At 26.7% G+C, this 13,823-nt stretch overlaps 2 protein-coding genes across 3 annotated transcripts in view; both read right to left on the bottom strand.

The window, feature by feature from the left end:
* Positions 1-2,594: 2,594 nt before the first annotated feature.
* LOC100573976 lies at positions 2,595-10,277 on the bottom strand. The gene is made up of 12 exons (XM_016806248.2): positions 9,802-10,277; positions 9,605-9,712; positions 9,178-9,517; positions 9,001-9,094; positions 8,191-8,368; positions 7,848-8,121; positions 7,354-7,734; positions 5,602-5,742; positions 4,215-4,310; positions 3,640-3,768; positions 3,473-3,586; positions 2,595-3,367 (listed from the first exon to the last, which is right to left on the bottom strand). Exons 1-12 carry the CDS (start codon positions 9,955-9,957, stop codon positions 2,595-2,597), a joined length of 2,784 nt encoding a protein of 927 aa, XP_016661737.1. The 5' UTR covers positions 9,958-10,277.
* A 1,653-nt stretch (positions 10,278-11,930) lies between these two features.
* Positions 11,931-13,823, bottom strand: part of LOC100165876 (mitogen-activated protein kinase kinase kinase 15-like) — a 10,262-nt gene continuing 8,369 nt past the window's right edge. Inside the window, exons 10-16 of one of the 2 annotated variants that reach the window (XM_008187080.3) lie at positions 13,561-13,718; positions 13,290-13,470; positions 13,078-13,211; positions 12,889-13,004; positions 12,526-12,830; positions 12,229-12,460; positions 11,931-12,133 (exon numbers count right to left, since the gene is read on the bottom strand). In XM_008187080.3, the coding sequence (XP_008185302.2) occupies positions 12,117-12,133; positions 12,229-12,460; positions 12,526-12,830; positions 12,889-13,004; positions 13,078-13,211; positions 13,290-13,470; positions 13,561-13,718 (1,143 nt within the window). In that variant the 3' untranslated portion in view covers positions 11,931-12,116. Of the gene's footprint in view, positions 12,134-12,228; positions 12,461-12,525; positions 12,831-12,888; positions 13,005-13,077; positions 13,212-13,277; positions 13,471-13,560; positions 13,719-13,823 lie in introns of both variants that reach the window. The other variant, XM_016806261.2, reaches the window with a different exon arrangement.

The raw sequence follows: 13,823 nt of genomic DNA on the forward strand, positions 1-13,823 counted from the left end.
ACAAACACAGATAATCTTCTTACCATCAAGTTTCATAATAGGTCGATTCACTCTAATTGTTAAGCTAACGGCATAAAACGTGAACTGCTGAGCGTAAATTTGCTATGTTACGCGTTTGTAAGACGGAGACAACAAATGCGGGTGTAGCGTCCTCTTAAGAAGAAACATCAACAAAATTATCTGTACATTAGAAAAAAGGTGGGCAAGTGGGTCACTGAATAATGGGTGGTATTAAATTTGAATTCAATGATAGAATATCATTGTATAAGAAAAACGATTCTGAGTGGAGACGGTATGTCAGTCTAGATATAAGACATATTATATACTTATGTATGGTATTAAAAAAGAAATTAACCTATAATAAATTCCAAATTAATCATATCACGATATCCATTAGGTACTTATTACGCATTATACTTCAACAACAACCCGTGATACTATCATATATATATATAATAGTATACCTTAGAAGTTTCAAGTGCCCATGAACAATATACAATCACAATAAAATAACTAAAATAGTTACTCTAGGTTTTTTAACATGTAATTTCGTCCAAATTTAACTTAAAATGACTATAAAAATAAACTGTGCTTATGTATTTTTTAGATTTTTGGGAACAGAATTAACTACTTACATGAAATCTTGTTTTAAATTTTCAAACTTTAGATATAAAAGTTGAACATTTTATAAATGTTCAACTACAAAATAATTACTTATTCAATTTTAAATTTGATTAATATTGTCAAAGTTCAATCTTTAAATGCTTATAAAAAAAAACTGTGCCTATGTATTTTTAATATTTTTCAACTGCTATTGTAACAATATATCAGGAACCATGTATTAAATTTTTAGACTTTTTGGCCAAACAGATAAAACTTTATTGATATTCATAGAAAAAAAAAAATAAAAAAATAGAAATATGAAACTGTACGTAAACAGCTCAAAACAAGTCAAAATATTTTGAAAATTTTATCAATTATAAGAATTGATAAAATAAACATTCAGTGAAATTTACATGTATCTACAGTTATTCGTTTTTGAATTACAACAATATAAAAAAATCACTACAAGAGAAATCGAGTGAATACCCATGTTGTAAAAATATGAACTTCAAATGCTCATAAAAATTTAGTTTGACTTTTTTTAGACATTTTTTTTTTTGACAAAATTAGAAAAACTTATGAGGCATCTTAGATTAAATTTAAAAAGAAATTTTTTATGAATTCTTAACTCAAAATAATTTGATAGTTTTCGTGATTTTTCCATACTTTGTCAAGATTTGAACTTTAAATGCTTATAAAAAAAAAACTGTGAATAAGAATTTTTAATATTTTTCAAATTTCAATGTAACAATATAGTATGAGCTTTGTATTAAATTTTCAAGCATTTTTACTCAACAAATAAAGTTTTATTGACATTCATAGAAGAAAAAAACTAATTAAGTCGGAAACTGGAAATGTCCCTAAACAGTTCAAAATAAATCAAAATATTTAAAAAATTAATCGTTTTTAGAAAATGCAAATATAAACAACCAGTGAAAATTTCATGTATCTACGGTAATTTGTTTTAAAGTTACACCAAAAACCAAAGTAGATTTTGCGTAAAAATTCCCGTTTTTCCTTAATTTTTTATTATGTTTTTCTCGGTGGTTTTGAAAATTACTGGGAATTTTAAATTTTGACCTCCCCAATGCACCAACAATATTCACTTTCCAATCGAGCAAGATACTGAAGTTGAAAATTGAAACATTATTTTGACTACCTATCGTGTACAGACACAAAAAAAAATAAAAAATAAAACGCGCATCATTGTAAAATCAATACATTCATTGTTCCACTCAGAATCTAAAATGACAGATAAAACAGTTTAAATTATCTGTTTGAAAAATAATTAGTGTATTTTTTATATATAGATTTAATCTAATTGATTCCAAGATAGAACTTTCAAATTTATTATATTTCTATATGCCATTGTATTTTATACATAATATATATATATATAATTTAAATGCTATAATATATGTAATATATAGCATTTAAATTTTGAATTTACTGCAGGTATAATATCTTACATAGAGTAGTCAAATAACCAATTATTTTAATAGAATTTGTAAATCTAAGAGTGAAGAACTAAAAATGTATCACAATATATTTTAATAGTAATATGTTCTATTCTAATAATAGTATACTATTTTCGATTTGTTAATAATATATTATTAAAATAATTACTTTTATTTATGACTTTAGATTTTAAAAGATACATGTAAACTTATTACAATCATTTTTCAAATACAAATTGTCATTATGTATGCAATATTTAGTATTTACTACAAGCAAATAATATAAAAGTAGAACGGTATTTGGTTTTCAATCAAGACTTGTCATGAAATATAATGAAAAAATGTGTTTTCTAAGATTATAACGTAAATACCAATTCTGTAAGCTATATATTTCGTAAAATAATGAAATATTAGTATTTAAGTACTAAATAATGATAAAATAAAAGAACTAATCAATAAATAACCGAAACAATAAATAGGTAATTCTTAGAACTATGTAAAAATATAACACTAATAAAATATGTAATTTTGGATTTAAACCATTTTTAAATGGGACTTCATATACTGGTTGTAGATTTTTTTAAACTGACGTTTTGTATAAGGCGGTGGAATCTTGTTTCTAATGTAATTTTCAGAATATGTTTTATACATATATGCCACACAAATACTAGTTTCAAACATTTGTTTCCTTAAGTCTCCAGGAAAATTGGGTATGCACAAAACCTTAGGAATACTTTTTATGTACATCAACACTTTTTCTTGTTCTTCGGAAGACACATTTTCTAGACTAACTTCGGTATCACTCTCAGGTTCGTATAAATTGTAGTCCTTGTCCAACAGTTTTAAAGATTCTTTCATGAAATCTGTGATAGTTATCTGCTCACAAATTACTTTTGCTTGTTTTGGTTGATTAGCTTTTAATACAGTGTCACTATTAGAATACCAACTGTAACTAGCTGGTTTCAAAACGGCATCGAGACGATGTTCAGAAATACCCAATGTATTCATAAAAAACATTCGGCACACCTTCACAGACTCCTTATTCATAACTAAGTGGAATGTCAGACACCTCTCAAAATCACTTTCTACATTTTCAACCATAATCAATTGCACTAATTCAGTGATTTTACAATTCTGTTCAGTCACATTTTGCAACATATGGAATTGATTGAAAATTTGTCTTCGTTGGGGGCCAGGTACAGAATAATAACATTTTAGCTGACAATTAGGGTCGCAATAAGGTGGAAGCATTTCACCATAACATTCTGTTAAGTTTTGATCATAAATAATGGATTTTGGAGTTTCTACTGCAAAAACAGACATTAAAAATGTATAAAATATAAAATATTTAAAAAATAAATACACAGGAAAGAAAAAAGTATACATTCATTATTATTAGAAAATAGTTATACCTTCAACAATTTTATGCTTTTTGGATACTTCAATGTTTTTAGATTCTTCAATTATATTTTTCGAATTAATTTTATTTATTTCAAATCCTATTTCAGTTGTATTACATTCATCTACTAAAAATCAATGAATAGTAAAAGCAATTATGGGATTATTACAAGCAAGTTACCTTTTACGTTAATGTTTGAATCATATAAAGGTTGTACTCCAATCATATTTTCATCATTTAACATACCCAAATAAACATATTCCAAATCTAAGTCATTATTATTTGAAATTTTATTCATCGCTTCTTTATCTGAAATAATCAAAATAATTGAATTAACTACATTATTACTTTTTACTTTTAATTTTATTTATAATAAAACTATTTTACAGGGTTATCAGTCAAAAACTCAGAAAATACAAGCTATTCATAAATTCAAAAAATTTTCTATTCATAGGTATACCTGAGCTAGGTTTAAGATTTGTACATTGACTTTTTATACTTGATAATCATAATTGAATAGGTGATAAAAATAATAATCAAAGAAAATTAAATAATTTTTGATTTTGGTATGTTTGTCAGACGAAAAAAATGTGCTGCGAAAATAATAAGTTTAGGCAGACAAAAAAATTAGTGGAATTATTGTACATTTTTTTAAATGTAACTTTTTGTCTAGGGTTCATTTTTTTATGTTTTTAAAATATATCACAAATATTAATTTAAAAAAAATCTATTTAAATAAGTTGGTTAATAATTACCATCAAATAATAAATTTGTCTTTATTGATTCTACAGACATATTTTTCAATTCATTTTTATTTGTTTCGAATTCCAATACAGCAGTATTATGCTCATCTGTTAACAATTAACAAAAATAATATAATTTAAAACAAATTCAATTATAAAAAGTACTCAATTGTAATTTTATGGTTGTGAAATCCAATAAAAATTTCATTAGTATGGAATTAAGCACATTTTAGCATAAAAATCATCTTGCAGTAGATTCTTAAAAATACAGTGAAACCTTTATAACTTGAATCGGTCGGGGACAAAAAAATTTTAGTTATCAAAAATTTGAGTTATAAAAAAAATGTTGTGTATTTAGGTACATTTTATTGAAATGCAGGACCAAGACATTTCTTCGAGTTATCGGAAATTTGACTTGTAGACATTTGAGTTATCGATGTACCACTGTAAATCATTTTTTACATAATCTAATACTGATAGTGGCAATAGAAATTTTTTTCAAAAGTAAACCACAATCTATTAAAGTTAATTATTTAGTGGATATATTAAAAAAAAATTGATGTGCCTAATTAAAAATTTAAAAGAGTAGTTTCATTCACAAAAATATAAAAGACTTTAAATCCAATTCAGATCTAGCTATACCAGATCTACAAATTATGTAACCTGGGGCACAACATAATATTAGCGCCCCTGTGCTATATGTTTTATGAATTTAAAATTTGAAATTTGCTCCTCTATGATTAGCGCCTGGGGCATGGGTAAAATTCAATGTAAAAAATACTATTCAAGGAGATATTATACTATTGAGAATGGCCAGGTTACGTCATTGGGCTGAACTCTATATAACTGTTTATCTTATACATTTAAAAATTGCTAACTTTACACAATGATTTACCTAAGTATCTAAAAATGTTATTATTGATGTCTGATTTATATATAAATGTGTGACTTTTTGTGTAGAGACGATTGAGGTACCAGAATTGTAATATAACGTTTAGCTTTTTTTTAATATTAAAAAATAAGGAGATAATGGCCGGTTGCGCCATGTAGTGTAGCGATAAGTGAATATGTATGGAAAGAAACTAACAAAAATTGAAAATGTTTATAAATAAATATTTTATAAAAATGTCAAAAATCTACAGTTGTAATATTATATGTTATAACAATTTCAACTTCAAACTCTCATAAAAATTTACTTTATTCCCCCTAAAGTACTAACTAGATTCACTTTCCTAGATAAGTTGCTAAATCGTTATATCGCTCAGAATCTAAAATACCAATCTCATTCTAAATAACTGCATAATAAAAAAAACATACTTGGTGAAACATCATGTATATATATATTTTTTTATATAATAACCGATTTTCCAAAAAATTTTAATTATATTTAGCAAGTTACCTTTTAAACTATTGTTTGTATCACATGTAGGTTGAACTTCCATCACACTTGCATTCATATTGACATCATTTAATATATCCAGATATACATAATCTAAATCCATATCATTATTATTTATATTTCCATTTATGTCCTCTCTTTCTGAAATTTAATTTTTTTTAATTTTTATATTTTATTGACTTGCTTTAAAAAATATTACAACAAATAAATTAACTAAAGAAAACAATTTTAAACATAAAAATATAGGTTGATATATTTGAAGCATTAAAAATAATAATTTTCTTAAACTATTATAGTGGTATATAAAATTTTGTGTAGCGTATTAAATAATTTATTTAATACTATACAGTCCCTATTTGTGTCCCAAAGTCCTATATGGCTATATCACCCTCAGTATCTCCATCAAATCAATCAATACATTTAAATGTAGTTTTTTTTAACAGCAATAAATAAGAAAATTCTAATTGAATGGCATGGGATTATTTTTTTTTTAAATTCAAAAATGTGCATAGACCTATTTTCTTGATAACACTTTTCAAGTTTTTTTAAATATATATTAAAATTGAGTGAAAATCTACTAAGCTATAGCAAAATAAGTTATTGATATAATAAGAATAAGTTATACTAGCAAAATATGAATCACATGATTTAATCAATCTCAATTTTTTTACCATGACAATCTACTTTGTATCAAACTTATGTATTGATAACTTTTCTACTTTACTGGACAAATCTTTTTGCAAATTTTTGGAGGTACCGAAAATGTTGGTTAAATCAGAACTTGGCAGTCGATCATTGTTTTAAAGTTATAGCTCTGACATTTTAACAAATTTAAAAGTATAACAAGTAGTTACTCTCGATACTTGTCTCCTGTCACTAAACTACCTAAGTTAAAAAAAATTATATTTGCTCAGTTCATGATCACATTGACATACTAAAATGTTGCTCCCAAAATAATGAAAGTTGCAGACAAGCTGAAAAATTATTGAATGAGAAGTTATTAATCAGATTTTCAATCAACCATCCTACAATGTTATGTAAACAGATTAATGTCTCGATTTTTGGAAACAAGTAAAATTGTGTTTTATCAAATTTTAATTTTGCTAACAAATTTTAGAAAAGCCCTACTAATAGTTTGATATTTAAAGATTCATAAAAAGATCATAAAAAAAATTAAATTTAAATAAATTAAATAAAATTTTAGAATTTTTAGAATAAAAAAATTTGAATCTTATGCCATTCAATAAGAATTTTCTTATTTATTACTGTAAAATAAACTGCATTTAAGTATATTGATTTGCCACGGAAATACTGAGGGTGATAACTGATAAAGCACACACTTTATTGTATGATTCAAATTTATTTTTAACGAATATAGCTACAACCATAGATATATACAACAACTAGATAGCCGTCTCCTTCTTGTCATGGAAGTCAGCCGTCATTTACAAAGCAGGCAATGTTTACAAAATAATATTATCATAGTATATATGTATAGATAAATATATATGTATATAAATAAATGTAAAATAAATGTAAACATTGCCTGCTTTATAGATGGCGGCCGATTTCAATATATTGGTCACAACTGTAGTATAAAGACGGCTATCTAGTTGTTGTATATATCTATGGCTACAACTTAATACTCCATAATAATAATAAAATAAATAATATATGGGTACAATTTGATAATATTAAAATCTTTATCAAATTTATGAATTTAAATAATAAAAATTAAAAATCTTGTATTACCTTTTGCGATTTCTTTTTCAAATGATTCTAAATATTGTTTTGTTAAACTTAATGTAGTCTTTTCTTTAGATTGAAATTCTTTAATGTCATTGACATCATTCAAAATATTATCAACATTTAATTCGTTGCATTTTGTTGAAGAATTTAATAATTGTAGTGTTTGAGTAGTCTTTTCTTCGGATTGAAACTCTTTAATATCATTGACATCATTCAAAATTTCCTCAACATTTGTTTTATTGCATTTTGTTGAAGAATTTAATGATTGTAGTATTTGAGTGTTCTTCTCTTTCGATTGAAATTCTTTAATATCATTGACATCATTCAAAATGTTCTCTACATTTGTTTTATTGCATTTTGTTGAAGAATTTAATAATGGTTTTTCTGTTGAATAGTTTCATCAAATATAAAATCAGTACATTATATTTATTTATTAAAATGGCATGTCCGTACTTTTTAGAACTACCTAAGATTTTAATAGAACATTTTCTCCTTACCTTTAACACTGTTGTTTATTACTGTTGCATTTGCAAGGGTTGTTGTCTCAAGTATTTTACCATATTTTTTTAGTTGTTGATCTATTTGATCTTCCAATGAATTTAACAAAATAGTTCTTCCATCATTACTTTTTTTAATTTTTTTTTCTTTGACTAACAATGTATTTTTATCTATAATATTAAATTCTAGCTTATTAAAATCACATGGTTTTATATGATCATTCACAGGTGTTTTTGGCTGTTTACTATTGTAATCTTCGTGATTAAACAAGTTCTACAAAATATATTTATATGAAACAATTTATGTTTTAGGCTAGGTACTGAAAATTCAATGTATACAAACTTTTGGTCTTATTGATGGGACTGCAAACTTATGAAGTTGAAAAACATTAGAAATCTTTGTAATGTAATAACTTTCAAAATGATCAGAGCATATTCGATTAGTTGGTAATGGCTTCCAATATGGTAATCCAATAATAGTTAACCATTTTTTAAGCAGAAACTTGTTTTCAAGTGGAAATCTAAAATAAAAATATCAGATTACACAGATAACAAGATAATTTTAGAATATATTGCATTTTATTACATTTAGTTTTATAAATTCAATATAGTAGAATCTACTCAGTCTTGAGTCTCAAAAAATTTTTGAATATATTTTAATAAAAATATTTAAATATTATTTATAGTATATTATGTATTGCATATTTCATGAGTTGTTTGTTACTCCAGTGGCTAGTACCCTAACTCAGTAACAAAACTAAGTGGATTATTGACTATTGTAAGTTTCGAGTAGGTATCTAGATTCTGGATGGCCCACTTGAGCAATATTGACTGATAATCAATCATATATGCAATATTATTTTAAAGAAGTATTATGTATACTATGTATTTTGTAATTTCACATAAAACTTAAAAATTGAAATATAACTATGTTTAGTCTATTGTTAGTTGTTACACATACTATAATGTTGTATTTTGTTTTGATCACATAAGTATTTTTACTATAAATAGTGAACACACCCTCAACAATCCTAGGCGTGCCATTGGCTGTAAAATACTTGGCGCTCATCTGCTTAAACTATTATTATGTTTATATTTTTTTAATAATTCTTTACTTATACAGTTATACTAAATATAGTTTAAAACAACTTACTTGAAAAATAATGTATCTTTTGCATTTTTTAAAGATGTTTTCTTACAGCCTTGAATTACACATACATAAACTGATGTTAATTTCTTGGGTAACTCTGTTTTTAAATTATATTTTTATAAATATGTACAATAATTAAAATAGAATAATTTAGATTTATGAGTAGTAAACTTTACATACTGCGAGCATCATTAGCACGTTTTTTTCGTTTCCTTGTAAACTTTGTATACTCATACGGTTTTAAATAAAGAGTTGGTACAATATAACTGTTTTTCAATACAGTTTGTTTATACAGTTTTCCATCTCTTCTTTCCATATGAGGAGTAAAATCATCGGGCTTAAAATGTATTGAGCATATCTTTGACATAGGATTTAACATACCATTGTGTCCACATAATTTCCACCAAATTTCACTAAGACTTCTATTATCTCTGGGAAAGTTGATGAAAAATAATCTATCAAACTGGTTTCTTGCATTTGCATTACACAAGACAACCGCACATTTATCATACTGGTAGGTCTGAGAAAAACGAAAACAGATCCATTATTATTTTTATGTATTTGCATACAAATTTATAATAATAATAAAATAACTATGGGTACAAACTTTTCCATGACTCGTTACATATGAAGACAGCGATACTGTGTCAAGTTCATTTTCTGAAGGCGATGACAGGGAATCTTGGTCGTATGTTCTTAGGGCTCGGTTTGAATTCTAAATAAAACATAAATCATACGAACGCTGTATTACACACTTGCGACACACGACGGTGAAAATATTTCAAATAAAAAAAACGGTCTTACTCTTTCGAATGAAACGTTGTTAATCGGACGTTCATCACATGGTTCATCACTGTTGTCACTCAATTTCAGGTCTGTGGTATTCGGTGTATCGAAGTCGATGTCCGAATAATTTACATCGCTCGTAGAAGAAACGTCACTAGAATCGGTATCCGTCATGGCGACTGTTCAATATTATTCTTTAATAATATCCTAACCTAACCTTAGAAAACATATATTGTGCGCGTCTGCGTTAGCGTCACAGCCGTCACTGCTGTCTGCGTCTATGACCACTGAAATGGACGCGGGAATGCAGGACGCTGGGTCGCCGGGGAGGTAGATTGACGGACAAAATTCAATAACAACGATTAACGTTTGGCGGAAAAAATAATAATTAATGATTAACATCCAAAATTATTATTTATCATACATTTACATCAATGTATACTAATACTATGATATATCAGACGGACGCTATATTATTTGGTATCATCGGTCATGATAAAAAGTTATAAATAGAAATAAAATGTATAACCCAGGACGTCCAGGTGCTATGACAGGTGGCCAGGTTACCCGAGAGCCTTGATATTTAGTAATATATTTATGTTTATTATTTATGTATGTATCAACTATCAAGGCTCTCAGTTAAATTAGTATAATAATAGGATAATAATATAATAGTATGAGGGTTAAATAGGATTATGTATATGTTTAGCGTTAGCCGGAGGAAGGGCATTGTATCTGTTAATCAATGGTAAAGGTATAATGGCGACCAGTCGGTGTTGTTGTGCAAACTTTTTTGACTGTAGACTTCAGAGACGGAGAAACGTAGAGAGTAAACAATAAAATAGTGAATACCTATTTCAGTAGCACATTTGCACCACTATTCAATATTCTGATATTCATATAATATTTCATTCACTATATATAGGTAGGTTCCAGACGTTCCAGTGTTCTACAATTGTCAATATTTATGTTTATTGTACACAAGTATGTCAGTACGTCATCAACTCAGAAAATACTGTTTTATACGAGATTTAATAATTCTTTAATTATTTTTCGTTCATAAATAATACATTTACCAGGGGAAAAAATTTCAAAGCGTTACAATAGATATAGCCATATAGGTACGTCAGATTTTAATAGCATTCGTAGAAATGTAGAATCCTTATTCCATCTCCAGTATTTGTGTTAAGAAGTCACAATATGTCCAGAATTATTAAGAAGTAGAAAATCATAAAATTAGTCGTTGTAATTACTAATTGCGTTTGTATTATATTACAGTAAAACTTCCATACTACGAAGTCTTGGGGAATAAAAAAAAATCGTATTATAGAGAAATTCGTTCAATAGAATTGAATAAATTTGGTTTGGTTCTCAAAAATATTTCGTTAAACGGAAAATTTTGTTAAATGGAAGTTCGTTATATGGAAGTTTCTAGTTTCAACTGAAACGAAACTGGAAACAATAGAAAGACATTAATTTTGATCCGGGCGAACTCGGATAATCCAATTTACTATAATTACCTACTTAATACATTTATCTACTACCGTCTACCAATATGACAAATGACAATATAACATCAGACTTTAAAGTTAAAACGGATGACTTATGGAAATTCATAGTTTTTGACCGATTAAAATATAATTAACACATAAAATGTACGTCAATAAATTCAGCAAGGCCTGTAAAAAATCATAGACTAATTTTTAATACTTTTTACTTTTTAAAGCATTATTAATGTTGAATATAGTTGACTCACGGAAGATAATCATTTTTTATTTAATAAAATTGTTATAATCATAGACGCAACTAAGGGGGAAGGGCTGGAGGTCTTAGCATCCTTTAGAATTTCTATAGCCACCCAAAAATTAACAATTTCACTACTATAATTTAAAAGCATCATACGAGTATCAAGTACAGACCTGAGCAACAGCTCCCCCCTAAATTTCAAACACTATTTACATTTTACGCCTATGATTATTATGATTGGATATAATTTTAGATCTGTATTTTATTTGCAGTTTGCATTCAACGAAGTTTAAGAAGGAGCAGCCAGTCATAACTCATAAATAGGTATCTATATATATTATATAATTTACAATTCGATATTCGAATATTTATAATATATGAAAAACAGCCAATAGGTTCAATTTATTTTAATATATTTTAATTTTAAATAATGTCAATTAATTAACAAAATAGGTACCTATAGATAAAACTGATATTTTAAAAGATTAACTTAAATACTTAAAATTTAAATCTTCTTCAATAGTTTTCACATCTATATGTTATAATAAATATTCTTTGATTAAACTGTAGAACTGTGATTGATTTCATTAACGTGTTGTGCTACCTAAAGTTAAATAAAATATATTTTAGATAAGTAAGTAATATTCTATTTTTATAATTTAATTTTATATCTATAACTCCAGTACCCCTGATACTTACTAATAAATAAATCTTTTAATAAATTAGTGGCTGTTGCTCGCTGATTTTGATCAGGAGTAAAACACCGAAGTATAAAACGATATGCTTGGTCACTCAGTTCAACTGGTATGTTTGGATGTCTCCTATATTTACCAATGGTATAAGCAGCTGCTGCTCTTGATCCAAGTTCTGTGTAAGGTACCTTACTTGTTGCCATTTCTACAACTGTACAACCTAAGGACCATATGTCTGCCTGCAAAAAATCAAAAAACATTTGTTATAATTCTATTTTTAAACCTATACTTATTTTCTTCATACTGGTGTGCCATAACCATTTGAATCAGTGTTTATCACTTCAGGAGCCATATACTCTATTGTGCCCACAACACTTCTAGCAGTGGGACACAATTCAGAGAGACGTTTAGATACTCCAAAATCGGATATTTTTGCTACACCAGTAAACGTATTAATCAGGATATTATCCCCTTTGATATCGCGGTGTATAATATTTTGATCATGTAAATATTTTAATCCTTCAAGAATTTGTTTAGTATAAAATGAAATAACACGCTCATTTTTTTTTAATGGGCCCCATTTGAATTGTAATAGGAAGGAAAGACTTTCTATAAAAGACAATTTGTTATTAAGTCAATGTCTCAATAAAAAATGAAAATTAACTACCTGGTACTTGTTCCATAAATATTTTTAAATAACCATCTACAGATATTGATCCTAAATATCGAACAATGTTTCGATGACACAGTTGAGAATGAAGTTGTACTTCTTTGTGTACTGGCCTAGCAGAACATGAAACAAATAATAGATTACCTAACATAAAAAATGAAAATAAATACTCAAATTAATAAATACACAAAATTAATTTCTTGTATTTCCTTGACTGCGATTTGCACTTTTGTATTGCAATCAAAAGCTGCATAAACACTTCCATATGTTCCACGACCAAGAATTTTTTTTGTGTCATAAGCATCAAGTTCGTATGCAAACTAGAAAAAATTTTCACTTTAATATAATTTAAGTTAATATGTATAAGTATAATTATTCAAAGATACATAAATAACTACATTTGGTTGTTCATTATGCAACTCTTCATTCAAGTTAGTCGCAATTCCTTCATCATTATCAATCATATGTTTTACAAGATCATAAAATCTTTGACGACAGAGAGATGACGAAAAATACATTTGGAAACTATCATTTGTGTTAACACATAAAAATAAACACCGTTCATCTATTTTGCAAATACTATTTAAATGAATAACAGATATTATAATTCCAACATTATAAATTATAATGTAATTTACTAACAAATATTAATTGAATAGGTAAATATACCTAACACTCCTAATTGCACTCCCTGAAAATAGCCAACTCTGTATTAGTGTACAATCTTTTGTACACTGTTTGTCTAGGGAAATTGAATTTTTATCAATTTCAAGGTTTACCTTAACATAGCTAGGCAAATAAACTTTTGATGATTCCAAAACTATAACCTGAAAATAAAATTTGTTTATACATTACAAATATTTTAAATGATACCTAGTGACAGTGCCGCAACTACACATTACAGGGCTGATGTGCAAATCTTAATTTGGGGC

The sequence above is a fragment of the Acyrthosiphon pisum genome, chromosome A2 (assembly GCF_005508785.2).
Source record: "Acyrthosiphon pisum isolate AL4f chromosome A2, pea_aphid_22Mar2018_4r6ur, whole genome shotgun sequence".
Classification (NCBI taxonomy): Eukaryota; Metazoa; Arthropoda; class Insecta; order Hemiptera; family Aphididae; genus Acyrthosiphon; species Acyrthosiphon pisum.